Here is a 26,138-nt window from a genome sequence, read left to right as displayed (position 1 = left end):
TGACTGCATGCTAAAATGATGGTCTGGATCCAGAAGGTTCAATAAAATACATTATTAAAATTAACTCCATCTGTTATTTTTAATCTTATTAAAAATGTGGCTACCAGAACAGTTCAAATTATTTATGTGGTCCTTGTTAGAGGTCTACTGAACAGTGCTGAACTCACACAAGAGAGGGCTGCTCTACACTACCCATTCTAGACAGCCTCCGATGGGAAGAAAGGGAACTCGGAAGAGCTCAGTCTTCAGATTTCTCTTTACATTTTCTGTCTTCTCCTTAGACAATCCCCAGTCTCGCTGCTTCACTGAAATTACTGCTCATAGCTGACCGATCCCCCAGCTGCATCTGCAGGCCAGAGCTCCCGAGTCCTAGGCTTACACACTCCAGTGTCCCCTAGTTGGATACCTTAGAAGAACCCCAGACTTAAATGTACTCAGGCCCACAAAGGCTTATCTTCCAAGGCTCCTCATTTCAGTGAATGATCTTACTGATGCAGCTGCTTCAGCCAAAATCCTGAAGTCTTGAGACCACCCGCCCACTTCATTCTGCCTGCACCCCTCACAAAATGCTGCTTTGTCTCCTTGAACATTTCTGGTATCCTCCCTTTTTCTCCCCCGCACAGGCCAGACCTTGTCACTGTTATTTCCCTTGAATCAACTCTTCCATCCTCCTTTAAACTCTTATCACACCGGCTCTGTCCTTCTTAAGATACTTACCTAACAGGTCACAATTTGGTTCATTGTTCTTTCCTACTGAACACTGCACAACATAAATAATGCAGTAGAGCTTTCTTTGCTTATCATTGTAACTTCAATTTACTGACTGATGAATTAACAGATAAATGAATGAAGAAGGGCACAAACTACTAAACCATGAGTTGTAAAGTAAAGAAGCTGGACTATAAGACCAGTCAGTGGCTATCAGCATAGAAAGCCTGAGAAAACAGCAATCCTGATGTCTAAATATCAGTGCTTATGTACTGACCTAAGTTCCAAAATTCTAGAAACAGAAACAAAATCCTTGAGGCAAACGTTCCTCACTGGACGCCTTACCAGATCTGTCTAGTGTGCCTAACCTCATGGTCTCTCCGTCAACAGTTGGAGGTCAGGAAAGAGCAGCTGCGGAACGTCTTGCACAACCTGAGCCCTGAGCCCTGAGCCCGACGCTAACCTGATGGCCAATATTGTCTGTCTCCAATGCCACAATCCCAGAGTATCATTAGTTTCACCACCCCCGGTGAAGGCCTGCTAAACTCTATACAGAGCTAAGAGCAAATGTGAAGAAGCGTACTTCTGAAGGAAAGTCATTCTCCAGTAATACAAGTTTGAGGCAAATAACGACACCTCTCTTAGTCACCACTCCGGCTTCATTTCCCAGCCCTGTGATGGAAACCCATGGTGGGCTGTCTGTATCACTGAAAGCTCTACCAGGTTCACCATCACCACTAGTTTGAAATGAGCAGTGTTTATATTAACTAGAAAGTCACAGCTGTTATTCTGAAGGCTTAAAAACAGCCAGGATTTTCATGGATGTCAGCAGTACTTAATGTATCCCAGATCTACACCGAGGAACAGGAACTTGTGAAAGACTTCTGGCAATGGATGTATTTAGAGAAGAACATGGAGACACACAAAACTAGACTCGTGTTTTCGTCTGTCACTTACCTACTGCTTCTCCAGTAAGTGAGGGAGTAGATGTGGGTACAAGGGACATGGAGATGGGAGAGAGAGAGCGTGGCAAAGCCAGGGTTAACTAAATATCTGAGAGTACTGTTTAGGCCTACAGTGTATAACTGATTCTCTAAAATATGCAATTCTTCTCTAGAAACTATATAAAACATTTTTTTTTGCATTTTAAAATTTTTGTTTTGGTTTATTAGTATGTGTATAGTAAGTAATGTTTACATTCCTTGTGGGACGCTGGCACACGTACAAAAAATCATTTTTATAAGATGAAAAAGGAGGTTGAGTCTGCGTGAGTAAGGGAACATTAAATTGTTTTCCTCTTCATTTACATTCCTTTATGGCCCAATAAAGAAAACAAGGGTAATTACCTGGTTCTCACCATTCAGGAAACAGGATAAAAGGATTTAGGGGGGATGTGGCTTTTCTGAACTAGTTGCCCTGTTTCTAGAAATGACTCTCAAAGAACTGTGAGAAATTTATCAAAGGCCATTTTTCTCCTTAATGTTTTCTGGTGAATCTTTTCTGTCACAAAGTTTAGTGCCTCCAATTATCTCTCTTTTGCTAATACAAATGAGGAGCAACAAAGCAGAATAGAAGACTTTGGAAAAAACCAAATAGAACACTGACTCACTGACTGAGGCCTCTCAATGTCCATGTGCCTTGCAGAAACCGTGCACTTTCAGCTGAGGTACAGATCCTCAGAGGGAACAAAATGTGGTGTAGGGGGCAATCCTGCTCTTTTTCTACCAAGCAGATATACAGTGCTTTGGTATTAAACTTTTCATGGGAAGGTGAGACTGGGACGAAATAAAATGTCTAAAAAGGTTTTTCAGGCAGGCGCAAAAACAAAAGGCTAAGAACACTTTTCTTAGCCTTCATTATTTTTTAAACTAAGTGGCTCGGTATCAACTATTTTTTTTTTCTTTTTTTGGTATCAACTATTGTAAAGGATTATTACAACTATCTCTGCATATATAGGAAGAATGAGAATAGAAATAAAGCAGGCAGGAAAATAACTGAAAACTGTACAACATTAGTTAATATATAAATAACATGAAGATTCAAACACACAGAATGATCGAATGATCAACTGCATCAATAAGACAACTTTCTCACTATTTTATTCACTAAATACCTAATGTCTATCCAAAGAGAAAATAAAGGCATAGTAAAGTCAAGTAACATATGCAAGAAATCTATAAATGTGGCAAAAATACAAACCTAAAACACCAATTTTAAGACCTGCCAGGCCTGTTTGAATTTTATCATAAATATCTTCTGATGAAAAGTCAACAGCAATGGTCTTAGTCTCCACTTTGAATTTTTCTCCTGCAGGGAGAAGGAGCAAAAAGAAAAAAGTAGGATAAATTAATATACAGCAGTTAGGATGAAAGCATTCGATAACATTATCTTTTTAAATTCTTTTTTTCCTCCCAATGTGATATGACATTTAGACCAGGATAATTTTAGGCAATCATGAGACTAAGAGATACTCCACAGTCAATACAATAGTTCAGCAATTAAAAATTCCAATGTCGTCACAGGGTTGGCTGAATGTCCCTTAATCAACTCTCCCTTTAGAAATCAATAATGATAACTACTTTTTAGACCCTTCGGTACAAATAATAAACCATGATTCATATCATGATGTTATATACTCTTCAAGTATGACCGGCTTTGTGCTTTTAATTGCAAATTGATGCATCATAACTTCAGGAAAAGGTCTTTATGTAAAATACCTTAAAGTGTGACATTAAAATAAGTTCATTTTATTAACGCGGAAAGAAAATGACTGTGATTTTACTGTAATTTTGGAGTGTGGTTAGTAGTCACTATATTCAAAAATCCACACATAATACACAGTAATAAATCTATGAAGTGACTCAAGGACCTCACTGTACTCCTTTGCACAGAATTATTAAGGCCCAAACAGAGCTGGTGGAAGTAACAGCTTCAGAAATGATACCCTGGTGAAAGAAAACTCACCTGAGCTAACGCAGAACATTTACTTCGCCTTTGCAAGGCAGCCCCTTTAAGAGCTAGCATGAGCTCTGAGTTCACTCAGGCATAGATGCCAATCTCATTTTCACATTTATTTGCAAAATAACTTCAAACAAGTTACCAGTCCTCTATGAGTCTCTGCATACTAACGTGCAGCTGAGGACGTGGGGCTCAAATGGTGGCTACTGGCATGTGGAAGGCTCCGCCATCCCATTCCTTGCTTCTCTTAGAGGACCCCAGTAGGTGAAGAACACTATTCTTTGGAACTTATTGAGGAGTCAGAAGAACTACTTTTAAAACCCTGCTTCTAAAAATAAATCTTCAGTCGAAGTCAATGTCAGCTCATCACTGAGTGTGCATGATTAATCCTTATAGGAAGTATCCATTCTTGATCTAAAAGGATTTATATTTAAAACTAAAGAGCTGGTTCGTGAGAGGCTGGATTCTCAGTTTGATTCAATGAAAAGTATTGACCCTAGGTGGAAATCCATGCATCAACTGGCGAGAAGAATAAGTGGCCAAGAAAATCCGTACTTGGTGTTAAGGGTATGCTTCCCATCACAATACAAGGTGTGTTTGTGTAATGGATAGTCGCATAGAAAGCTATCATCTCACAACAGCTGGTTCAACACGTCTTACTACAAATATAAAGGACTCACAGAAGTACAAAGTGCTCACTTCATTACCACCTCACATTCACACAGGGAAAAAAGCCCCAAATCAAAAGGCAGCAAGGTTCCTTTTAATTTATATAAAATGTTATTCAAGAATAAAAGACAAAGTTACCTATTTATTTTGAAAAGCAAAGTATTTTTTTTACACGACACATTTAGAAACATCCCACCACCTCACAACCCCTGAATCAAACCAGGATTTGATGAATGTACATACATTAGTATGTCATGGTAAAGACTTGTATAGCTTTGCTACTAAAAACAATAACATTTTTTGAAAGAATGTTTAAAAATGAGCCTCCTCAGCAGCTTTCTTTTTGTTCACATTAGGATAAGCAAAATGGCTTCTGATATTAAAATTTTGAATTCATACCTTGATTATGGAGAATCATATTCTAGTCCAGTTAACATTGCTCCCCCTCTTTATTTTTCTTGAGTGCCTCTGCTGAGGGCTACTTTTTTAAAAACATAGCTCAGATCATATCACAGACCTCCAAAGGTTTGTGTCTCACTTAGATGAAGAGCCAGACACTTCGCTAAGAGCTTGACGCTTCTCTGAACTCATCTCTGGTAACCCTCTTCCTTTGCTCCCCAGTTTCAGCCATTGCTCCCCCTGACAGCTATTTATTTATTTGTACTGGGAATCGAACTCATGACCTCAGGCTTGCCAAGCAGGCACTGTACCCCTGGTCTAAATCCCAGGCCCTCGCAGCTTCTTAAATGTGCTCTAGATAAATGCAGGGAATTGGCCTCCACTACGTCCTCTGGCTGGAATGCTCTTCATCATCTCTTGCCACAGTTGGCTCCTTATGGAAATGTTACCTTCTCAGAGAAGCCTTACTTGATCACTTTAAAAGCTGTCACCAGAGTGCTGGGGATTTAGCTCAGTGACATAGCAGGTGCAAGGCTGAGAGTTCAATCCTCGGTGCCAAAAAAATAAATAAGTAAAACATAAAAAATGCCACCACCCCTCCCACTCTGCCACATCATTTCTTTCCTAAAAAACAAGTATGTTCTTGTCATTTCCCAGTTTACTGGCCTGTGCTAGGTCATTACAATCCATGGGATGAAACATAAATTTGTTACAGAGCCAACTTCACGTATGTACAGAGCTTCACACTTACAAAGACCCAAGTCTGGTTTAGTGCTCATCCACCTTCTGCTTTAAGCCATCCCATGTACTTAGCGTCTGATGCACTGTGTACTTTAATAACGCAGGTGACTGTTGGTCTATGCCCCTGCTAGAACTAACTGCACCAAGAGAGGGACTTTGCTCTGTCTCATACAGTTACTGAACAATGACACAAATAACCCAACATTCTCTTAGGCTGTGTCTCCTCCTGATTTCAAGGTCCACAACCATTCCAAATATCATATGCTGACAATAATGTTCAGAGATAGAAACTCAGCATTTCTGTGATATGTTCTTTTCACCGACTGAAGGACACCTCAGAAGATTCCAGAAAATTCCCCTCACATTTCTTCTCTTTGTATCATGGTAAAATGTGCTTTTGATCAGGCTCATCTATGGATGGGCTGAGGATTCCATAGACTGGTCCCACATTTACCACCAAGTTATGTGAAGCAAAAGCAGGACCATCTATTTAAGAACAGAACAGGCCCAGGTTATCAGAGAGAATTATGATGGGTATTCTCATAGGCTGATGTGGAAAGTGATTGGCTTCATTAGGAACCGGGGAAGTCATCCTAGGTGGGGCATCTTCCCTTTCCTGTAGCCTGTCGCACTGCATCTGAACCTGCTAACAGATCAGGCAGACTAAAGGGATGAGAATCTCCTAACCTATAGCATCAACACATGGGTATATTAAGCACCTCGAAGAGAAACAGACACCAACACTTGGTGTACAGTAGCCATCATGGCACCTTCATGCCCCTCCTACACTACTCCAACATTTCTCATAAGGTCACCAGTCCATGTTACAGTGACAGCCCACCGCTGTGGAAGAGCAACAACTTCACCAAAGGCTTTGGTGTGACTCCTTCTGGGCACTCCCATCCTGGCCCCACCATAAGGGCCCAAGGGAATAACACAGACTTGGTTTTCTTCCACAGCAGAGCTGTAATAAGATGCAACTGATGCCCTACAGGTATGCAAGATAAAAATACACACAGGACAGAATTTAGAGGTTGCGATGGTGAACCACTAGGCTTCCCCAACAAGGAAACACTTTATGCCTTGACTCTGGGAGCACCATCAGTGGTCAGCTTCAGGCATCAGCCCCTTTTGGGACTGGCTTGCATAAGATCACATCCTTCCGTGTGGTCGCATCCAGTGACTGATCACACTGGGAGTATAAACCTACTGCACAGCTTGTACCTTGTAGCTTCTGATTCCAGAAGTAGAGTCTGATTATTCTTTATTTTTCTGTTTTTTGCAATGACCTACTTTTAATTATTTAAGCTTTAAAATAGCTTTTAATGTTCCTAATAATCTAAGTCTCCTTGAGTGATCTTTTTCAAAAATTTACTGCTTGTTCTTACCTGTTTAGTATCAGTTTTTACTGGCTTTGCATTAAGCACCTCAATTAAATTTATGAAAAATGACAATGTGGTGTTCCCTCTAGGCTCTCCGCTTGTTCAAATGCTTTATAGCTGCCTCATAGTAAAACCTTTTAGTTGTAAATTATTAAGTAAAGGAATCAAAGAATTCCATTATTATAATACCCCCACCATTGTGCAAAGATAATCAATACTGTTGCTGATGATGTCTACTGACAAACTGTTCTGTATCTGAGACCGGATGGGATGGCATCCTGCTCCTTACAGCTGTAGATGACTGTGGTTGTGTCCTCCCCTCTCTTTTTTTCAAAAATGAGAAGATCCTTAGGTCCTGGTGGCTAAGACCAAGACCCAACATGCAAGAAAGTTCTAATGACTGGTATGAGCTGTTCAAGGCAGCCACTTTGCTAGAAATGGAAACAGAAACTCAATTCTGGCTTTAGCAGACAGTGAAGCTAAGAAATGGCTAAGCTGAAACTACCCACTTGCGTTGTACAGTGTATCTACGGTTCTGCAGCAAACAAAATAGCTGCAACTGTGAAAACCAGAAAGCTAATATTATTTATAACTAGAAACTACCCAACAATGAATGTATTCACTGGCCTCAAGCTACTCCATCACCCAAAAGCAGTAAGAGTTCTACTTGTAAGACACAGAGTCATCTTGGGCTCAGAATAGCCTGAATTACTTCATGTTCGAGTCTGGAATTAACACCAAGAGGGGGACTGCACCCATAAGGGCTCAAGATGCTGCTGAAACACCTCTCAGCAATTAAAACTGACACACATCTAGGTTCAAGCCAATAAAATTCATAACTATTTATCAAAGCCTTACATTTACCTTATTTCTAGGTATGATCATCATTTTCATTTTGCTCAACAAATTAGCATCTCCTTAAGAATTTAACAATCTTCTTCTAAGAAGAATTTTATAAATTTTGTGAAGACATTTCTCAAATTTCTCTACTAAAGGAGTAGGGTTATTAAGGATGAGACTGCCAGAGAAAAGTCTAATCTACATGAAATTTTGCATTATCTATAATTTTTCTATTGCTACATAACCATAGATTCTCATTTGTTCCTATCCTGCTTCAAATAGTCTGTTTTCTCCATAAAGCTTCTAGTTCTATCCACTGTAAAATTCCCATTACCTTTACTCTCTCCTTCATTTTTTCCATATGATAACATCCTCTAAGACTCAAGCCAAGACTCAGATTGTACCACTGCTGGTTGTGTGAACATATTGTTAACGATTCCTATTTCCTCCAAGGAAAAGCTACCTTCTCTCTTGTGGGGTGTCCTTGGAGACCTTTTCTATAACTCTGCTAGGCATTTCTAAGAGCACCAAGCAAACAGTCTCTGTTTCCTAACCAACAGCAACCATTCTTTGTCACTGTACTTCCTACATACCACAATGTCTGATATAATGCAGCGGTCTCGCTGCCAAATGTATGTTGAATGAATAAATACCACTAGGTTAACAAAGCAACTTATTGAAACTATTTTCTCAATTAAAAAAAATTCACTACATACTGGTGAGAAATGTCCACATACAACATAGTAACGTAATGTAATATTAGGCATTTTAAAACATGATACACTGAGAAACATCTCAACTCTTCCATCCATCATTCTCATTCAAACACTTTTGAGATGTAGGAAATCTTAGAAACCATTCAGGCTTAAAGAATACTGCAGAAGTCGGCCTCAGGGGCACAGAAGTGAAGGCTGAGGCTATTTTAGTCTTGGGCTGCTGCTCACCCAGCCCCTCACCCAGGCCCGGTCCTGCAAAGGATGATGAGGGAAAGGGCCAGGCCCTTAGGGATGTAACACAGTACTCAGTACTCAACTGTTTTAACTCCACACAGGTGAACTCATTAAGTTCAGTCTGTAACTAAACATACCTGATATGCTAAAAACAAAAAAACCCTTTCCATTTTCACTCAAAATCATCATTTTTATATTACTTTGAGATGTAGAAGCCTGAGGAGTCCTTTTATATTCTCTGTAACTTTAAAAGGAAAACAAGCTGAGTATGGCAGTGTACACCTACAATCAGCACTCAGGGGCTGAGGCAGGAGGGTCGCCATGGGTCTGAAGCCAGCCTGAGCTACACAGTGAGTTTAAGGCCAGCCTGAACTACATAGTGAGGCCCAGTCTCAACAAAACAGAACAAAAGTTCCTGGAACCAAATTCTCACTTTCTCCTTCTGCTGCCTTCCTGTCTGTCCAGCCTTTGATTCCCTTCCTTCCTGCCCCATGGCATGAGACCTGAGACCTCCCCCAGAGCATGCTTACTTGCCTTGTGTGGCTCCAAAGAGCCCTTGTGTCCTCCAAGGGGATAACTGACCTGATGTCATTTTTAGGCTCACTGAATTATAATTACTGAAACGCTACCCAAGTAACCATTCATTTTTTCACACTGTCCTTAAAAAAATATTCATGATACTGTAATCTTATATGAAGAGACCCACTTTTGATCAAACCAAAACATTAACCGTAGCTGGTCAGATTTCTACCCAAGTATTCCCAAACTGAATCTTTTTTAACGTCAAGGTTTTTGGTCTTTATTCACCACAGTTCCTTAACCAGAACAAACATGTGCAATTAAAACAAAACCATTCTCCATGAGAATTTGTTGTATTCACAGGACATGACAAGGTTCCATCGCTCTGAAAACTGAGCTCTACACTTGGTTCAGGACTTGTGGGCACTTGGATAAGGGTCTTGCGAAGAAATTTTCAGATACAGTTGTTTATTTTTATGCTTGGAAGACAAAGGAAGGAGAGAAGAGGAAAAGACAGGAGGGAGGGAAGAAGGGCAGAAAAGCCAGAAAGCAAAAGAAAACCCTAACACCCCTTCGCTGAGATTCCGGGTGACCTTGCTGGCAGTACAAGGGCAGCTGGCAGGGAGCAAGGAGCGGCGGGAAGCCTGGGCTTGCCTCGCTGTGCTGTGCGGTGGCTGCGGGCAGAGCCCCCTCCTCACGCCTCTGGGCTCCCCAGAACACCACCTCCTGGCCTGTAAACCACGCTTCTCACCAGCCTTCCACAACAGCATGTCAGAATGTGCTTTATAGACTGTCAAATCTTACACAAGTGTTTCCACAAAGACAGCGGCCTGACAGGTAGCTAGCTGTCTTTTCTCAACACACTAGCTATTAGGCTGTTATACAGGTATTATCTATCATGTTAACTCTTACCTCTTTGTGTTTTCTCAAGCTGATTATGAATATCCACTTCTACTCTGAGAAGTGATTTACTGCTGTGTCATCCATGAAATGAGTGTCATGATACACTATGTTTAGCCTTCCTTGCCTTGAGTGTCCAAAGGATTTCTCTGACTCACTTTGCTTGTGATTAACCTTTGAATCACTATTAATTTTTCCAAGATGCACATTTTCATTCACTTTTTATCTTTGAAACCAGAATAGCATACAACTGATGGCATGTTAGTCTAACTGACAAGTTTTCTTAATGGCTATAAGCTGTGTCACTATTTCATCATCAATGATGCCTTAGACATGAGGACAGAAGCCCAGGACCCTGTTAACATCCATCCTTCTCTACTGACACAAGATGACCTAGGAAAGCTGCCAAAGTCAAGATTCTTTGTATTCCAGAGCTTGTAATATTACATCACGTCCCCTACTCAAGGAGGAGAGAATTATCTAAGGTATGCCCAGAAAACTTTAGCATGTACTTAGCCATGTATTCAGGAGCAAAGCATTGGAGCCAGCCAAAGCACGTCCCTCCCTGAACCGCAAGTTCTTTAAGGGCAGGGTCAATGTTTCTGGTTTTTGTCTGGTTCTATTGTTTTGCCTTGTTTATCTCTATATCCAAAAAAACCTAACAATACATGATACATTATAGAAGCTCAATAAATGTTTGATTGAATAAATTCAAGAAACACATGCTGAGCAATACCTACATGTCAGGCTACACCCTGAGGACAATAACTAATGCCTTCAAATCGGTCATGTCTGGTAAAGAAGATCTATGCAAGCCCAACTCCTGCTCTGATAAATATGAGCAAAGCATCAAAGAGAAAGCAATTCACCCTTGCAGAGTGAGATTTTAAGTAGGAGCTAATGTTTGCATGGAGTTTTTAAGGAGAAGCAGGAATCAGTCATGCAGAGAAACAAGCAAAGGCAGAAACTAGAGAAAAGGAACAGCATGCTGTAAGAATCCCTGCGGGTGGCACACGTGGTATGCAGGGATAAATGGGGAAAAGAAGGTACCATACAAGAAAGCTGGTGGAGGATGAGCGTGCCAAGATAACAAGCAGGACTTACTATATAATTCATACAACATAGTGTACACTAAACTTGTAGGGCTCCTTGTTTGAAAGTGATTAGTTATTAACTGTAAGATAGTGACAACCAATGTTGGCTCCTTCTAAGTACGGGGCTCTGTACAAATGCACAGGTCACACGCCGAGAAGGTGCCCTGTCACAAGTTTACATTTCATCTTGTGTTGCTGTAATACATAGCAGAGGCAGGAAAGTGGCAAGAACACATTTGTTTCATAGGGAGGAAATGAGGTGGCAGAGTAGAGGACCACAACCTGTTCTAAAAAGCCACAGGTGGCAGGGAAAGGACACAACAGCTGCTTATTAGCCCCACGAGAGGGGAGGGCCGGAAGGAGAGACAGCAGCTAGAGGAAGGCAGCCAGCCAGTCTGGGGAAGACTCAGAGTTGGTGTCTGCGGGATTTTATGAAGTAGATACACAGCTTTAGGTAGCGAGAGGATACGATGGTTTTATTGATTTGCTTTAGAAATCTGGATAACACCTTATCATATGTTAGAGATAAACTAGTCTTCCAGATTTCACATGGTAAACAACACTCTTGTGATGATGATTCCCTATGTTTTAATCACACAGTAAAATGTTTCTGTTTTTTTTTAAGTGAGTCTCTTCATGGTACTTTTCTTGAGGCACTTTTTTTTAATCCCTTTTGCTGGCTTGAAAAATGAAGTGACAAATGAGATTTGGGCCAACCTGTTTTCCCTACAGAGTAACTGAACTCAAGTTAGAAGGCTAAAGAGGTTTATTTGTAGCTTTATTCCACCCTTTGTGTTTCAAGCATAAAGGCAGCTAAAATTAGAAGTCAGTATCATATTATCTTCCCTCCAAAATGTTAATTTTTTTAAGTTAACTATTTAATTTTAACTTTTACAAGTGTTTGTGCTGGTTTGGTATGATTTCACTACAAGGGAAAAGTACTCTTTCAAGGATATGAATCTGTCATTTTGGTTTGGTTTTGTTTATTTTGGTTTTTTGTTTATGTGGCTTTGTTTTGTTTTGGCAGAGCTGGGAACTGAATTCAAGGTCTCCCAGACAAACCCAGGTGCTACAGAAGTGCTCTACCACTGAAACACATCCCAGTCTCATTTTGGTAATTAGAAAAAGATGCTTAACAGTGTGTTTCTTTTCTTGCTGTCTTTTATTTTAAAAGAAATCTTTGGAAAAAATCATAAAATTTAATGTAACAGCTATTGAAATAAACATTTACTTTATTGCAATTAACTTTTTTTTTTTTTTTTTTTTTTTTGTCAAGACCAAAATCACCTTTCTGGCTAACACAGGAAAGAAATATCTTTCTTCTTTTAAATTATTCAGATAATTGTGGATATTCTTGATCAAAACTCTGTAAGTGGAGGTTTCTTAATGGTTAGCCGCAATATGGAATATGAACTCACATCAGTTAATTTTTCATACTTAATTAAATTAAAATTCATCCGTCTACCTCACACTTTGAATAGATCTTTTTATATTTTAAAGAAATTAAAAGAAAACAAAACAGTAGAACCGATATGGGATTTCAAAACAAGCTGAAAGGAAATTAACAATAGTTACTATACTATATATTGTTAACTTCAAAATAGTTGCTCAGTGACTAGGGCTTTTATCCATCATGATTCTATAACATTATGCATTAGAAAATCTGAATGTTGGTTTATTACAGAACAATCATAACTGTTAGTATCACCCTCAATCTCATCAGAAAAGCCTTTTCTCTCAAACCCATACTGGGATGTAGTTTTCACATATACCACACTACACCAAAGGTGGCTGATGTAGTCTCATGCTTCAACATTCTTAGAACAAGGAATAAGAACTTGACACAAGCCACCTTGATCTGAAGATCCCTTTGAGAACATGGGATACTATGTAAAACGTGCAGGGCTCTAGTTAGGATTCTACCAACGAAACAGGCATAGGAAATATTGCAACAGCCAATGATTTGGTGTCAACTACATGCCGCAATCTCTGCACAAGACTTACTGACAAAATTTGCAAATTATTATCTTCATGACTGTTTCTAGTGTTTGACAGCCATCATGTATATATTTTGAAAAAATTTCAAATAATATCAAAGACTGTTGCAAATGCTGTATAAGTAACCCTCCCTCAGCAAATCATTTTTGATTAACCTGCTAACACAATATCCAACACCCTAAATTACTTCAGTGTAGTGGTTCTCAAAGTGTGGTCCGTGACCACTGAGAGTCTAAACCACTAAGACACTCCCTGCCTTCCTCACTGTGTGACAGAAACATTGATGGCTACAACTGCTAGAACCTTAACAAGAATCAAAGCAGTGGCACCTACGACAACTGGAAGTCATCTTATTCTTCACAAACTTGTAATAAAAAACAAACCCAAAAAAAGGCAGTTTCATTTAAGAATACCTGCTGATGAATCAGTAATAATCATTGTTATTAAATCTCTATCCTTGAGAATATATTTGGGAAACTGAGCTGAGTTAGCCCCTCCTTTTTTTTTTTAATGCAGCACCATTTTAACTGAAAGCATGAGGAGGGAGGTAGGAGGGAGAAGACAGGAAGGGGATGTAAAAAGAATGAAGATGTGTTATGTACATGCGCCAACTCCCTATGAGGAACTTAATTATTATGTATTGCAAATGTGGACTAATAGTAATTAAAATGTGAAAAAAAGAACTGCAAAAAAACCTATGTTATTCAGATTTAGCAGATGTATTCTCAAAAATGAATGCACTGAGCCTGTCACTTCAAGATAAATAACCAACAGTATTTGCTGTCCATGATAAAATTTGAGTTTTAAACAAAAATGTGAGTTGTGGAAAACTTGTATCTACCATGGGTTTGTGAGAGAAGGCTTTTCTGATGAGACTGAGAGCAATACTAACAGTTGTGATTGTTCTGTAATAAATGAACATTTGAGAAATCTGTATAACTCAGGAACTGATATTTTCTATTGTATAATGTTGTAGAATCAAGATGGATAAAAGCTCTATTCAAAGTAAAAGGTAGATAAATGGATTTTAATGTAACTAAGTATGAAAAATTCATTGATGTGAGTTTATATTCCATATTGCAGCTGACCTTTAAGAAACCTCCACTTACAGTTTGATCAAGAATACCCACAATTATCTGAAGAAGCTATTAAAATACTTTACTCTTTTCCAACTACATACATATGTAAAGCTAGGCTCCTTGGTTATAACATACGCACCACTCGGGCTCTGGATTCTGCGGGTCGGGAGGCTGTGCACATGTGTGAGCACTGGGAACAAGGGAACTCTCTGTATCTTCTGTTCAGTTTTGCCGTGATCTCAAACTGCTCGAAAACATGAAGTCTGTTTTCGAAAATAGACTATGAAATATGTTTTAAAATCTGCTTAGACAAAATTTTCCTGGTAAAATATTTAAGAAATTTCTGGACATCTTCAAAATAGTTTAAAACCTTTTTCTCCGCCCACCCCCCTGAAATCATTTACAAAAACCTGTCCAAGAAACACTCAAAAACAGCTTAGGAACAGCCCACATTCCCATGATGCTCTCTTCTTCTCAGGAAAAAGTAACCACACCCATAGATCTAGTTCCATTCACACAGGATTACAAGCTAGCAATGGATATTTTACTTTTAAAATGTATTAATATTCCTAATATTCTGTGTAGCCATAGTTAATTTCCTTCAGCCACCATAAGCAGCTGCAAAGAATACAAGTCTTAGAGGCAATGCTATGTAAGATGATGTTTAAATAATATTAAACTCTTTTAGCAAAATCAACTTGTAATTTTGCCAAGAGAAAATTCAATTAGTAACATCTTAGCACTGTGTGTGAATGGGTGACAGAAAGAAGGCAATGCCAAAAAACCCCACCTATTTTAATTCATGATTTGTTTAAGATAGTGCTTGCCAATTTATATGAACACACATCTGTTCTGTGATATTTTCAAGAATGAACTTTTAAGAGAAAACAGGGATGGGGTGAAAGGAGACTTTTAAATGGTTTATTTTCCAATCAGTGCAGTAATTTTCAGTGTATTTATTTGGTTTCTATCCTCGTTAATGTAATCTTTAAAATGTATTTTAAATTTCCTTGCTATTACTGACTCATCAGTTGGGACTATGCCAAACGAAGTGAAACTTTCAGGTGAATTAACTTACAAACACTTTATAGGATGAAAAATTTAAAAAGCAGTTAAGTAAAAAGATTAAATGTTTAGCTTTTGAAATATATATGCAAATAGGTTTAAAACTGACAAAAAGAACCAAAAGTTAAGGCATGAAAATACTTGGATACAATCTCATGAGATGTTTTTGCTTTAGTTTTGTTGTTTTTAAGGTGATAGTGCAAAGAAGGAATTAAGGGCTAAGTGCTAATTCTATGTCTGTCACTGACCTTAAGCACCCTATGTGACACCTGTTAACCAAAGAACCTGAAAGAAAAAGCAACCTCTTAAGCATAAGGAAAAGACATACCAAGTGTTCCAGGGGCATGAGTCTACTACTCATTGGTCCACATCCACCAGAAATAAACCTATGCGTGTTCCAAGAAACATGTGCAAGACTGTCCCTAACATTATTAGGGATAATAGCCCCAAAATGGAAGCCACTTAAATGTTCATCAACAATAATTAAAACATAGTATATTTGTACGATGTATAAAGTAAGTGAATTATTGTAATCCGTAAAAATACAGATGAATGTCACAGACAAAATCAAGTTGAAGAAGCCAAAACTCAAGAGAAAACACAGTATCATGTAATTATAGAAAGTTCAAGAAAATCATAATTAAACAGTATTAGAAATTAAGATGATTTTCTCTGGGGAGGAAAGGAGTAATTGGGCAAGACTGTGATGTACTTTTCTCACTCTGATCACTCCTAACTTACGCATGTTTATTTCTGTAGTTCCTCTGTGCTGTAAGTTTGTATTTTTTAATTCTTATTTACACTTTGAAACAGTGTCTTGCTAGGTAGCCCAACTGGGTTCACACCTGTGATCCTCCTGTCTCAGCCTTCCACATAGCTAGATTACCAGTGTGTGCTGCTGGGCCCAATTAATGCTGTTCCCAGTGCTAACATTTGGAGGTATGCTTTTGTTATAAGACAAAAGCAAAAGCAGAAGTATGAAGAATATTTATAGACTAAAAAAATATTCTACTAGAAGAAATATATTTCACTGAAAATAAGGCAAATCCAAGAAAGAAAATGAACTGCATGTTCTACTGTGCCTTACAAAAAGTCACACTCTCCATGTGCAACACCAAGAGACCCTAAGGAACACCACAGGCTATAAACCCTGACCTCAGTGGGCGGCAGTGCAGGTGTGCTGGCCTGCACTGTGCGAGGGGAGAGGAGAGGATATGCAAGTGTGACGGGCCTCGGGCCACCCAAAGCCCTTCCAGCTGACCATCAGCCAGCAGGGATGTTGGGCCCAGGGGAACAGATGTTTTGCATTTTTAAAGACGAAATGTAAATTAAGATTTGTATGATAAGGTAAGCTTTTTAAATAAAATGTGGTCAAACAAAACATATCTATTTGAAGCATTTGAGAAAACTGCTATGGAAATAAGTGCCGAGGGGCCCAGGGAGAGATTGGGTGGCTCTTGGAGTCGCAGACCTGTCTTTCTCCGAGGAGGAAAGGTGAGGCCCAGGGAGACACATGTGGTCACTCACAGGCCCTGTGAGAGGAAGCTGCAGGCCTGGCACAGCAGCTGCGGGGCTCTCTACAGAGGTGCAATTTCATTGCAGTGGGCCCTTTTATCAATATGCAAAACGCAACACAGAAGTTCCCTGCTTATCTTCAGTTTCTCTTTCAGAAGATGCCTAGAAATAAACAATTTGTAAGTTTTACACTGCACATGGTTCTGAGTAGTCTGAACTCTCCTGCAGTGTGGTTCTGTTCGGCTTTGGATGGGGCTCATTCCTCTGTCCAGCCCTGTATATGCTACCTGTGCCTTGGTCATTTAGTTCTGTTTACTGGATCAACTGCGCTGCATGGCAAGGTAGAGTTTATGTTCAAGTAACTCTTTCTCACTCTGATGGCTCCAAAGTACTGGAGCCATAATGCAGAGGCGGCACCAGGGCCTAAGACATGGAAAGACAGACAAACTGTGGTACCACATGGCAATTTTGCAGAGCACTTTGAGGATTCAATGTTGGATTTCAGCATCCATAGGAGGTCTTGGAACATTACACCCTCTTGCCAGATAAGGGGAGACTGCTGTATGTACATCTGATCAAAATGGTCAACACTGAAGGACTTGGGGAGTTGGGACCCACCCATGAGGTGTGACCCCCTACACCACTGGTCCAATCTCTAAACATACAAATTCTACTAAGTGGTGTAGAAAGGGTAAATAAAGCCTTTCTAGTAAAAATGGCAAGTGAGAGCAATACCTTCCATTCAACTCAAAAATGAGGGTCAAACAAACTGATATAAATGATTCAAGATTGGAAAACAACAGGGTGCATACTCAAGAGGGCTTAGGATTCTAGCTTAATACCACAAAGGTAACCAGAAGGTGGAGTGAACACTTAAAAACTACTTAAGGTCATCCACTTCCACAGGGCCCCGATGGACCAATGGGTATCTTCATGTGCAAACTTCAGGGAAAACAGCAGGACCATTCTAGAAGGTCAGCTAAGTTTCTAACATAGAGAGATTGTTACTCAAACAGTCAGAACTCTTCAAGCCCTTTGTTTGCCACAGAGCTACATGGCACTCTCTAGGCCAAATCACCATTCTCAACAGAAGTCTCACAGAGTGCAGCACCTAGTGCATCACAAAGAGCACTACTGTCTACTGGGTGATCTTAGGTGAACTGTCTGGGTCTTGCTGTCCTCACAGCGGTACAAAGATCAACCATGGATGTTCTTTATTAGTCCTTCAGAAATGCCTCAAACATTACTGCAAGACTGTTTTTAACCAAAGATTGCTTCATATGTATTAATAGATTTGTTTTATTTAGTTACTAGTTTTACTAATTTAAAGCCTTCCTTAGGTATATAGCTGTGTTAAAAGCAAAAAGGAACAATCAACTTTAAGCAAATGTTCATGTATCTTTTAGATGATTCAGTGATAATAACTGCAACAGGCAACTGCACTCAAACACGGTTCTGATGCAAAATTTGTTTTTTTTTTTTTAATTTTCTTGATATGCCTTGCATATTACGTTTTTGGGGCTCACCTTTCAAAAGTTACCACTAGGTTATCCAGCTACAACATTTTAAGAATATTTAACATTATAGTGGAGTCAGGTTCTCTCAGACCTAGTTTACATATATATAAAAAGAAAGTTTTAAACTTATCAACAGTTTCGAGCCAGAGGTGACCTTTACTATCATGTGTAGAATATGTTTTCTAAATTACACATGCCTAAATATAATTAAGTGTACCACTTAAGGGAATATATGTGTATTTGTGGTTTAATATTTTTACCAGGCATTGAAGTAATTCCTTCATAGAATTTCTACATTTCCACAGCATTAAATAGCATAATATAAAAGCTGGTTCTGTATCAATTGTTCTATTAGTGGCTCAGTATCATTAAATAAATTCTTTGGTTTAAAAAAAATGGATTAAATAATTCAAAATTTGTAAAAATTCCCCGTGCTTTGAAAAGAGTCACCCTCTCTTTGATTCTAATGTTTGATAAAGCACTAGGCCATTTAAATAATCAATTAGTTTGTGATAAATACTTTAAGATTAGTATGTAACAAAGAACTACACTTAAAAAGTAATATAAATGAGATTATCAAACAATTGATAGTTGAGAAGAAAATTTATAGCTACAGTTAATAGAAAATCAAGTTAAAGGGATACTTTTCAATAAAAGTTTCAGAGTACCTTCTCTCTATTATGAAAAACAAAAGCATCTCCACATAAAACTACAGAGATTTAGAAACATTTCCCAGAATATACTTTTCCACAAATTCTTTTATAGCCGAAGGCTGTACCCCACATCACAATTATCCACTTAGAACAACAATCAACAATTTCAAAGTGGGAGGAGAAATACCAGCATCTACTTAAATGGTACCTACAGCAACTTCATCCTACATATCCCAAGCCAGCACTTTAGAATAAAACAAAACAAACCACAAGTCATTGAGCCATCAATAATCCAATTGGAAAGACCACTAACTGTTTTAAATAAACCATACAAACACAGGCAAATATTTTAATTAAGAGGTACAGCCAATGTCTGGCCATGGTGCAGCACACTCCCCCATGCCTACTGCCAGCTGTAGAACAGCTACATTCAAGCAGCTGCCTTAATTGGAGATGCCACCAACACAGGCTAATTTGGCTGGGCCAGCTAATTGGTAGGTATGCACATTTCTAACAAATATCCACCAGTATTGCAGATGTTGTTCTGTCTGAGTAAATGGTAACAAACAGTAATGAAGTTGAAATAACTTACAGTTGGTGAAATTATTTAGTTGGATAGCTTTGCAACAGGGTTCCACATTAGCTTAGAAAATTGAAACATGCGTGCCAAAATTAGAACATAAGCTAAACATCAAAAGCATCTTTCTGTGCAAGATTATATCTACAATGAAGTCTCACAATAGCTCCGCAGTTAACAACACAATACTTGCTAAGTGCTCACTGTTTCGGTAAACATGCCAGGCTTGGTACAAACAAATGCAAAAAGACTGGGTCCTTCTCTCTTTAGAATCTGATAGAGACCAAATGTGTAATAGCTATGTGCAAAAGTACAAACTATATTCACCAGGAAATCTATGATGGTTAAAAAGAGAGGGAAAGATGCACTGGCCTCCCACCATGATGGTACAAAACAGGCACCAGATTTACTCTCCCTCCCCAGACTAAAAAGTTAGATGAAATACATGAAGTATTGGTTTCCAGGCACAGGTCATCCAACAACGCAGAATGGTGACCCCTCAGAGAAATGAAACAAACAGGGTGACTATGACTGCTCTGGATGACGGCTTGAACAAATTTTCTAGGTAGTAAGGAACAACAGAGGAACTTGTGGCACACAGCCCAGATTTGAGGAGTTAGGATATGCAATATTAAAAGCACTGGAATAGTCATTCCATATAGATTATATACATCTCAGAAACTTGCCTGGCATGGTGGCACATGCTTATAATCCACGCTACTACAAGGCTGAGGCATGAGGCAGGAGGATTAGGAATATGATACCAGCCTGGAAAACTTAGTGAGATCCTGTCTTAAAATTTAAAAAGGGATAGGGATGTAGCTCAGCCGTGCCTGTGTTCAATCTCTAATCACAAAATAAACAAACCACTATATAAGAAAGAAGGAAGGAGATATAAAAGAGTATTTTTAAAAAATTTTTTAAAAAGCACAGCAGAATTTTAGTCAAAAAAAAAAAAAAAAAAAAAGCAAGTCAGATGCAGTGAAGCAAACTTGCTATTGCTTTAAGACAAGTTCTTGCTATGTTGCCAGTCTAAATTCACATTCCACCTTCCCTTGGCTCAACCTACATAATTCTGTATAAAATAAAGACTTCAAAAATGAAGGTTTTGCTGAGTATGGTGACACCCATGGGTAATCCCAGCACTCTGGGAAGCTGAGGCAGGAAAATCATGAATCTGAGCTCAGCCTGGGCAATTCAGAAAAAGGTTCAGTGCAAAAGCTCCAGGTTCAATCTGTAGTATAATCAATCAAATAAAAGCTTTTGCAGAACAACCTATAAAAGATACTACAGAAGACAGGGTTTCTTGACTACAATAATCTATACACAGCAATGAAAAGAGTAAGAAACAGTAATAAGTGTGTACATAAAAGACTTAAAAAAGAAAAATGTACAGCCAATAAATCAAGGGGTGAAATAAAATGGAATTATAAAAAACATGTAATTAATCTAAAAGGTAAGAAAAACTGAGAAAAGGAACAAAAAACAAATGAGGTAAATGGAAAATAAAGAGCAAACTGGTAAGATTTTAACCCAACCCTATAAATAATGACACTGATTATAATTTACCTGAGAACACCAATTTTAGGGTAAAAAACCATCAAATTAAATTTTAAAAACCCAAAACCAGCTCTATGCAATCTACAAGAAACCCATTTAAAATCAAAAGCACCATACGGATTAAAAGTAGAAATATTAGAAAAATAGTAGAAAAACAGATATATGATGCTAACAAAGAAAGCAAATTTCAGACAAAGTAGACTTTAGAGCAAAGAATATTATCAAGAATAGCATCTCATAAAGAAGTAATTTATTGAGAAGATATGAAGCTACGCATTAATGCAACTCATAACAGAGAAATAAGTCCACAAATTATAGTTGAAGACTTAAACTCCCCTCTCATAATAATAACTGATACAACAGAGACAGAAAATCTACACTGCCATAGAAAACTAAAACAGTACAGTCAATTATTCCCTTTAAATTTAAAAGAGCAACAACTATTCTAAACAACTTACAAAGACTGGTCAGTACTTATTTAAATCTCAAGGAGAAAACTCAAAATTTATCAATAAGCATAAGAATTCTGACATTTTAAATGTGCTCGCAATTTCAGAGAAGCATTCCTTATAGAAATAGCCAGATCAAGCAATAAGCTTAAGAAAATTTAGACATATAGCTAGCAATTAATGTTCATTTTAAAATGTACTAATACAAACTTTTAAAACATGTTTGATCACTGACAAATAAACGTAGGGTTGGAAATTTAGCTCAGTGGCCCAAGTGTCTGCCTGGCAAGCGCGAGGTTGTGAGTTTGATCCGAGGTACCAAAAATAAATATATAAAAAAGATAAATAAATGTAGAACCATATCAAGAATACAAGTTTTGCGTAACTCTAATTAAAGGAAGTCCTTGACCAAATCAGAACTGGCTTGATAACTTCAAATTCAAAAATAGCTATATGTCTTTCTTCTGCTCTTCCTAAAGTATGAAACATTTCATGTAACATTTCACTCTTGGAAATTTTACACTTTCTACAGAGATGGCTTCATTGTTAGGTACATTATCACTGCTTTAACAAACTAAAGTTATGAGAACTAATGCCTTTATCACAGGCTTGACTTTTTTGAACGTGGGACATTCTACAAATCATCTGAACTGAAAAATTCTCCCCACCCTCGGTGGAGAAATTCGAATGTCATCTCTTTGACAAATGATTTCAGTAATGATCCTGTTGCTCTTACTGTCAGCCTAAACATAATTTCTGTGATTCTTTGCTGACCTTAAGATATTAAACATACAACACTGTAAGTTAAGTTATGAGGAATTTTGGCCACCTGGACAATTTCTGAAGATTAAAATTCATAACGAAAGTCCAGTTAACATGTCAAATTCAGTGTAGTATGTGCATTATCTTACTGTGACAGAACATAAAATAAATATACCTTAAACTAAAGTTGAGAGTGTTAATGTGTCATAATGTGTTAAGTGGGTACTTGAAATTCATTGAGATCAACATAGAAAGCTTGGAACCAGTTGAGGGAAAAACTGATCTTTGAGCATATAAAGATAACACTCTGTTCCTTCAGTGCCCACCCTGTTAGCAAATGCTCTGCTCCTTATTCCCCCATGACACTTCCACTTTCTAGGAGCCTGCTAACTTCTGGGACTTTCATGTTAACTCCTGTAGTGGTAATGATTTTTTTTTTTTTTTTTTTTTTTTGTACCAGCCATGACACTTCCACTTTCTAGGAGCCTGCTAACTTCTGGGACTTTCATGTTAACTCCTGTAGTGGTAATGATTTTTTTTTTTTTTTTTTTTTGTACCAGGGATCGAACTCATGACCTCATGCTTGACAGGCAAGCATTTTGTGCCACTGATCTGTATCCTCAGCCCCATGAATGATATTTTCAATTAAAGTTTCTCATTTCTGAAAAGGTTAAATCTTCTAGTTATTGTTTCTTGAAGTCATGCTTTATCTTAACTATGGTCACTTTCTAAACCTTGACTATAATCGTCTCTTATCTTAGGCATTTATGACTTAAGCATATATTTTGATAAAATCACTAGTTTCCTGGCAACGTTTTGTGATTCTGTCTTCACATATCTGAGCTTCAAGTTAAGAATAATAAAATTGTGTGTTAACACACAGCTTAGAAACAATCTGCCTTTGGTGCCCCCAGATAATCAACAGTTAGTACAACTGAGTGGGAAGGGATAATGGATAACTAGATTCGCAATGTATTCTCCATACCTTGACTAGCTCAACTCTTACAGGAGCTGCTGTTTATCCAGACCCCAACACGGAAGAGCTACTGGATCAGCAAGAAAAGTTCAACATCCTGGTCAATTATGTATAGGCAAGGTATACCTAATAAATAAGATTCAGCCCCTATAATACTTCTCGGAATGAACAGAGACATATTCATGCTCCTGGGCCAAACTGACACAAAAACTGTGAACCAAAGGATGCTGAGATTATGTCTTAAGTATAAAATATCCTTGTTAAATGGTGATTTTATGACATATTTTAAGGAAGTCCCTGGAGAATCTTCGATGCTTTTAGTATCCATAATCAGGTTCATGCCCTCAGGATAACCATTAACTAAATCTTATTAATTAGTTCTATCTAATATCCCAATAGGGGAATTCCAATCTGACACCGCTAATTACTATAATAAATTAGCCATCAGTTTTTCCACCAGCGGTTCCTATTTTTCCTTCAAGTTTACCTAAAGTCCCTGGCCAGGGCTTAGAAAAGTTCGAGAACCAAGTATTCAGGAAGATACAGTGAAAGAATGGCCCCAGTCAAGGCTGAATCAGTACCACGACTACTCATAAAGCTACAGAGCATCAGCTTATGTGGCAGGTTCCCTTCCCAGAGTAACACATATAGGACCAAAAGCAGACTATAAAACAGGACCAGGAAACTTGAGGCAGTGTTTATAGGACTCTGCTTTCCAAAACCAGACACTTTGTAAAGCATGCTGCTGCCCAACAGAACAAAATTAAACAGGCAAGATTGAATGGAACCTATCAGGGAAATTTAATACTTTTCTGAGAAGGTATCTTTTCTCTTGTTCTTTTTTACTAACTCTCACTGTGGCTGGTTATACTTGGGCAAATGGAAATGAATACTAGTTTTTGTAAGTTGTCCCTATTGATCCCTCATAATTCACAAAAGTATTCTCTGGGAAGCTTATAAACTGGGGCAGGTCTGAGTTTCCAAAAAAAAAAAAAGATTTTACTTTCCAACAGTATCAGCCATCCTACATGTTCTTGGCCAGAGTTACCATGGCACTCCCTCATCAAGAGGCAGAATCTAGGCGCCAGGGACACAGCTCAGCGGAAAGCACTTGTTAGTAAGGGTGAGGCCCTGGGCACTGAAGAGAGAAGAGGAGTGGAGCGAAAGAGGAGAAGAAGGGAGGGGAGGAAGAGAACGGAGGGGCGGGACAAGGGGGAAGTCTACTTTCCTCTCTTTACAACTGGACAGAAGCGGGCCTGAAGTGAGCAGCACAGTACAGCAGCACCACATGGATTCTGAGATGAGGTCCTGCTTCTCCACACACTCTGGGGGGAAACAGTTACCACATAAGAAACCCAGTTATACAGAAGGCCACACTGCACAGGCAGTCTGAGCGCTGTAGTCAAGAGTCCCAGCTGAATCCACCGCCCTCTACCCCAGCTCCAGATCAGTAAGAGAACCCATCTTGGCGCTGCCATGCCGGACCATCACCAGAAGAGAATCACTGAGCAACCTCAGTAAAATCATGAGGAGTGAGAGGATTATCTACCCAAGTTCAGGCAAAGTCTCTATCTGGCAAAACTTGTGGGACCCTGGCTGCTGCTCTACCTAAGTAAGTTTGGGGAGGTTTATTAGACAGCAACAGAAACGGGGACATAAATTAGTAAATCATTAGATAAACCTATAGATGGTAATCATGTAGAAAATATAACACACACTGATTGGCCTTGTCTGCAAAACTAATCAGAACAATGACAAAATATTATACAATATATCTTTATTGAATTTTTTACAATTTTACATGACAGTATAATTACTTGCATTTGCTTAACAAGAGTCCATTTTTCTCCTTACCAGGATATAATTAGATAAAACAAATTTGTCACCATGACCATACCAGAATTGTTTCATTTAAAATAAATCTTATTTAATTAGGCACAGTGATCCTACCAGTAAGGAAACGACTGTGTGCCCATCTGTGGAACTGATGCTCCAGAAATCTCCCAGAACACTATCCTAGATCTGCTCTGTGGCTCACAGTGTTTATCTTTTAGGCAATGCAGCATATCATTCTCTGGAAGACCAGGAACACTGACAAATCTGGATGTCACAGAGGAAGGAGAGATACCTCCACAGTTACAAGCACTACAGCCAAAGTTAAAAGAAGCAAACCGGAGGAATTTGGGTTCCTACTCAGACCTTGCACCTGGAATATATGAAGTCTAAGGGCAATAAAAATATTTCTGTCACTACAGAAATGACGAAAGGAATACAACTCTAGGGACTATGTTGAGATGAATTCTTTGATCTAAAACCATGTAGTTCTAGTTTCATTGAAGCTCTTCATGTGTTCATTTCTTCTTGTGGTCCTTGGGTAAATGAAGTGCACTAAATATAACAGGGTATCACACCAATGGTACCGGTACTGTATCAGAAAGTTGTGGAACAAACTGACTTGGTCAAACTCATATCTTAGCTGCACAGATTTGATCACAAGTAAGGACTGACAAGTGAAATGGATATTTTTCACCCTTGTTCTCTGCTTTTTCTGCTGACTATAGCCAAGTAAGATTTACATTTGTAAAAGCTTGTATTTTAAGATGTGCAATGGATTACAGACCCATTCTAAAACTTTACACCTAAGGATAAATTACAAAGAGAAATATCATGGTTTGTTTTTAATCAAAGCTGATCAACATACATCCAATCAGAATTACTGACTGCCACATAATAACATAAATTGTAAATACCACCATTTCTATATTCTGTGAGCAAACAGGTTATTTTATAGCTAGTTTTCTTTGTATTATGCCTTACTGTAAAATCG

The 26,138-nt window shown here is 38.5% G+C and overlaps 1 protein-coding gene across 3 annotated transcripts in view; it reads right to left on the bottom strand.

Annotated features, from left to right (window-relative positions):
• Hsd17b12 (hydroxysteroid 17-beta dehydrogenase 12) overlaps positions 1-26,138 on the bottom strand; it is a 158,689-nt gene that overhangs the window by 69,925 nt on the left and 62,626 nt on the right. For all 3 annotated transcript variants that reach the window (XM_063227795.1, XM_063227794.1, XM_003465081.5), the window contains exon 4: positions 2,908-3,015. In XM_063227795.1, the coding sequence (XP_063083865.1) occupies positions 2,908-3,015 (108 nt within the window). The remainder of the gene's footprint in view (positions 1-2,907; positions 3,016-26,138) is intronic.

The sequence above is a fragment of the Cavia porcellus genome, unplaced genomic scaffold (assembly GCF_034190915.1).
Source record: "Cavia porcellus strain 051 isolate PalLab524CR breed Dunkin Hartley unplaced genomic scaffold, mCavPor4.1 scaffold_17, whole genome shotgun sequence".
Lineage (NCBI taxonomy): Eukaryota > Metazoa > Chordata > Mammalia > Rodentia > Caviidae > Cavia > Cavia porcellus.
The sequence above is the reverse complement of the archived record's forward strand: the minus strand, read 5'-3'. Positions and strand labels throughout refer to the sequence as shown.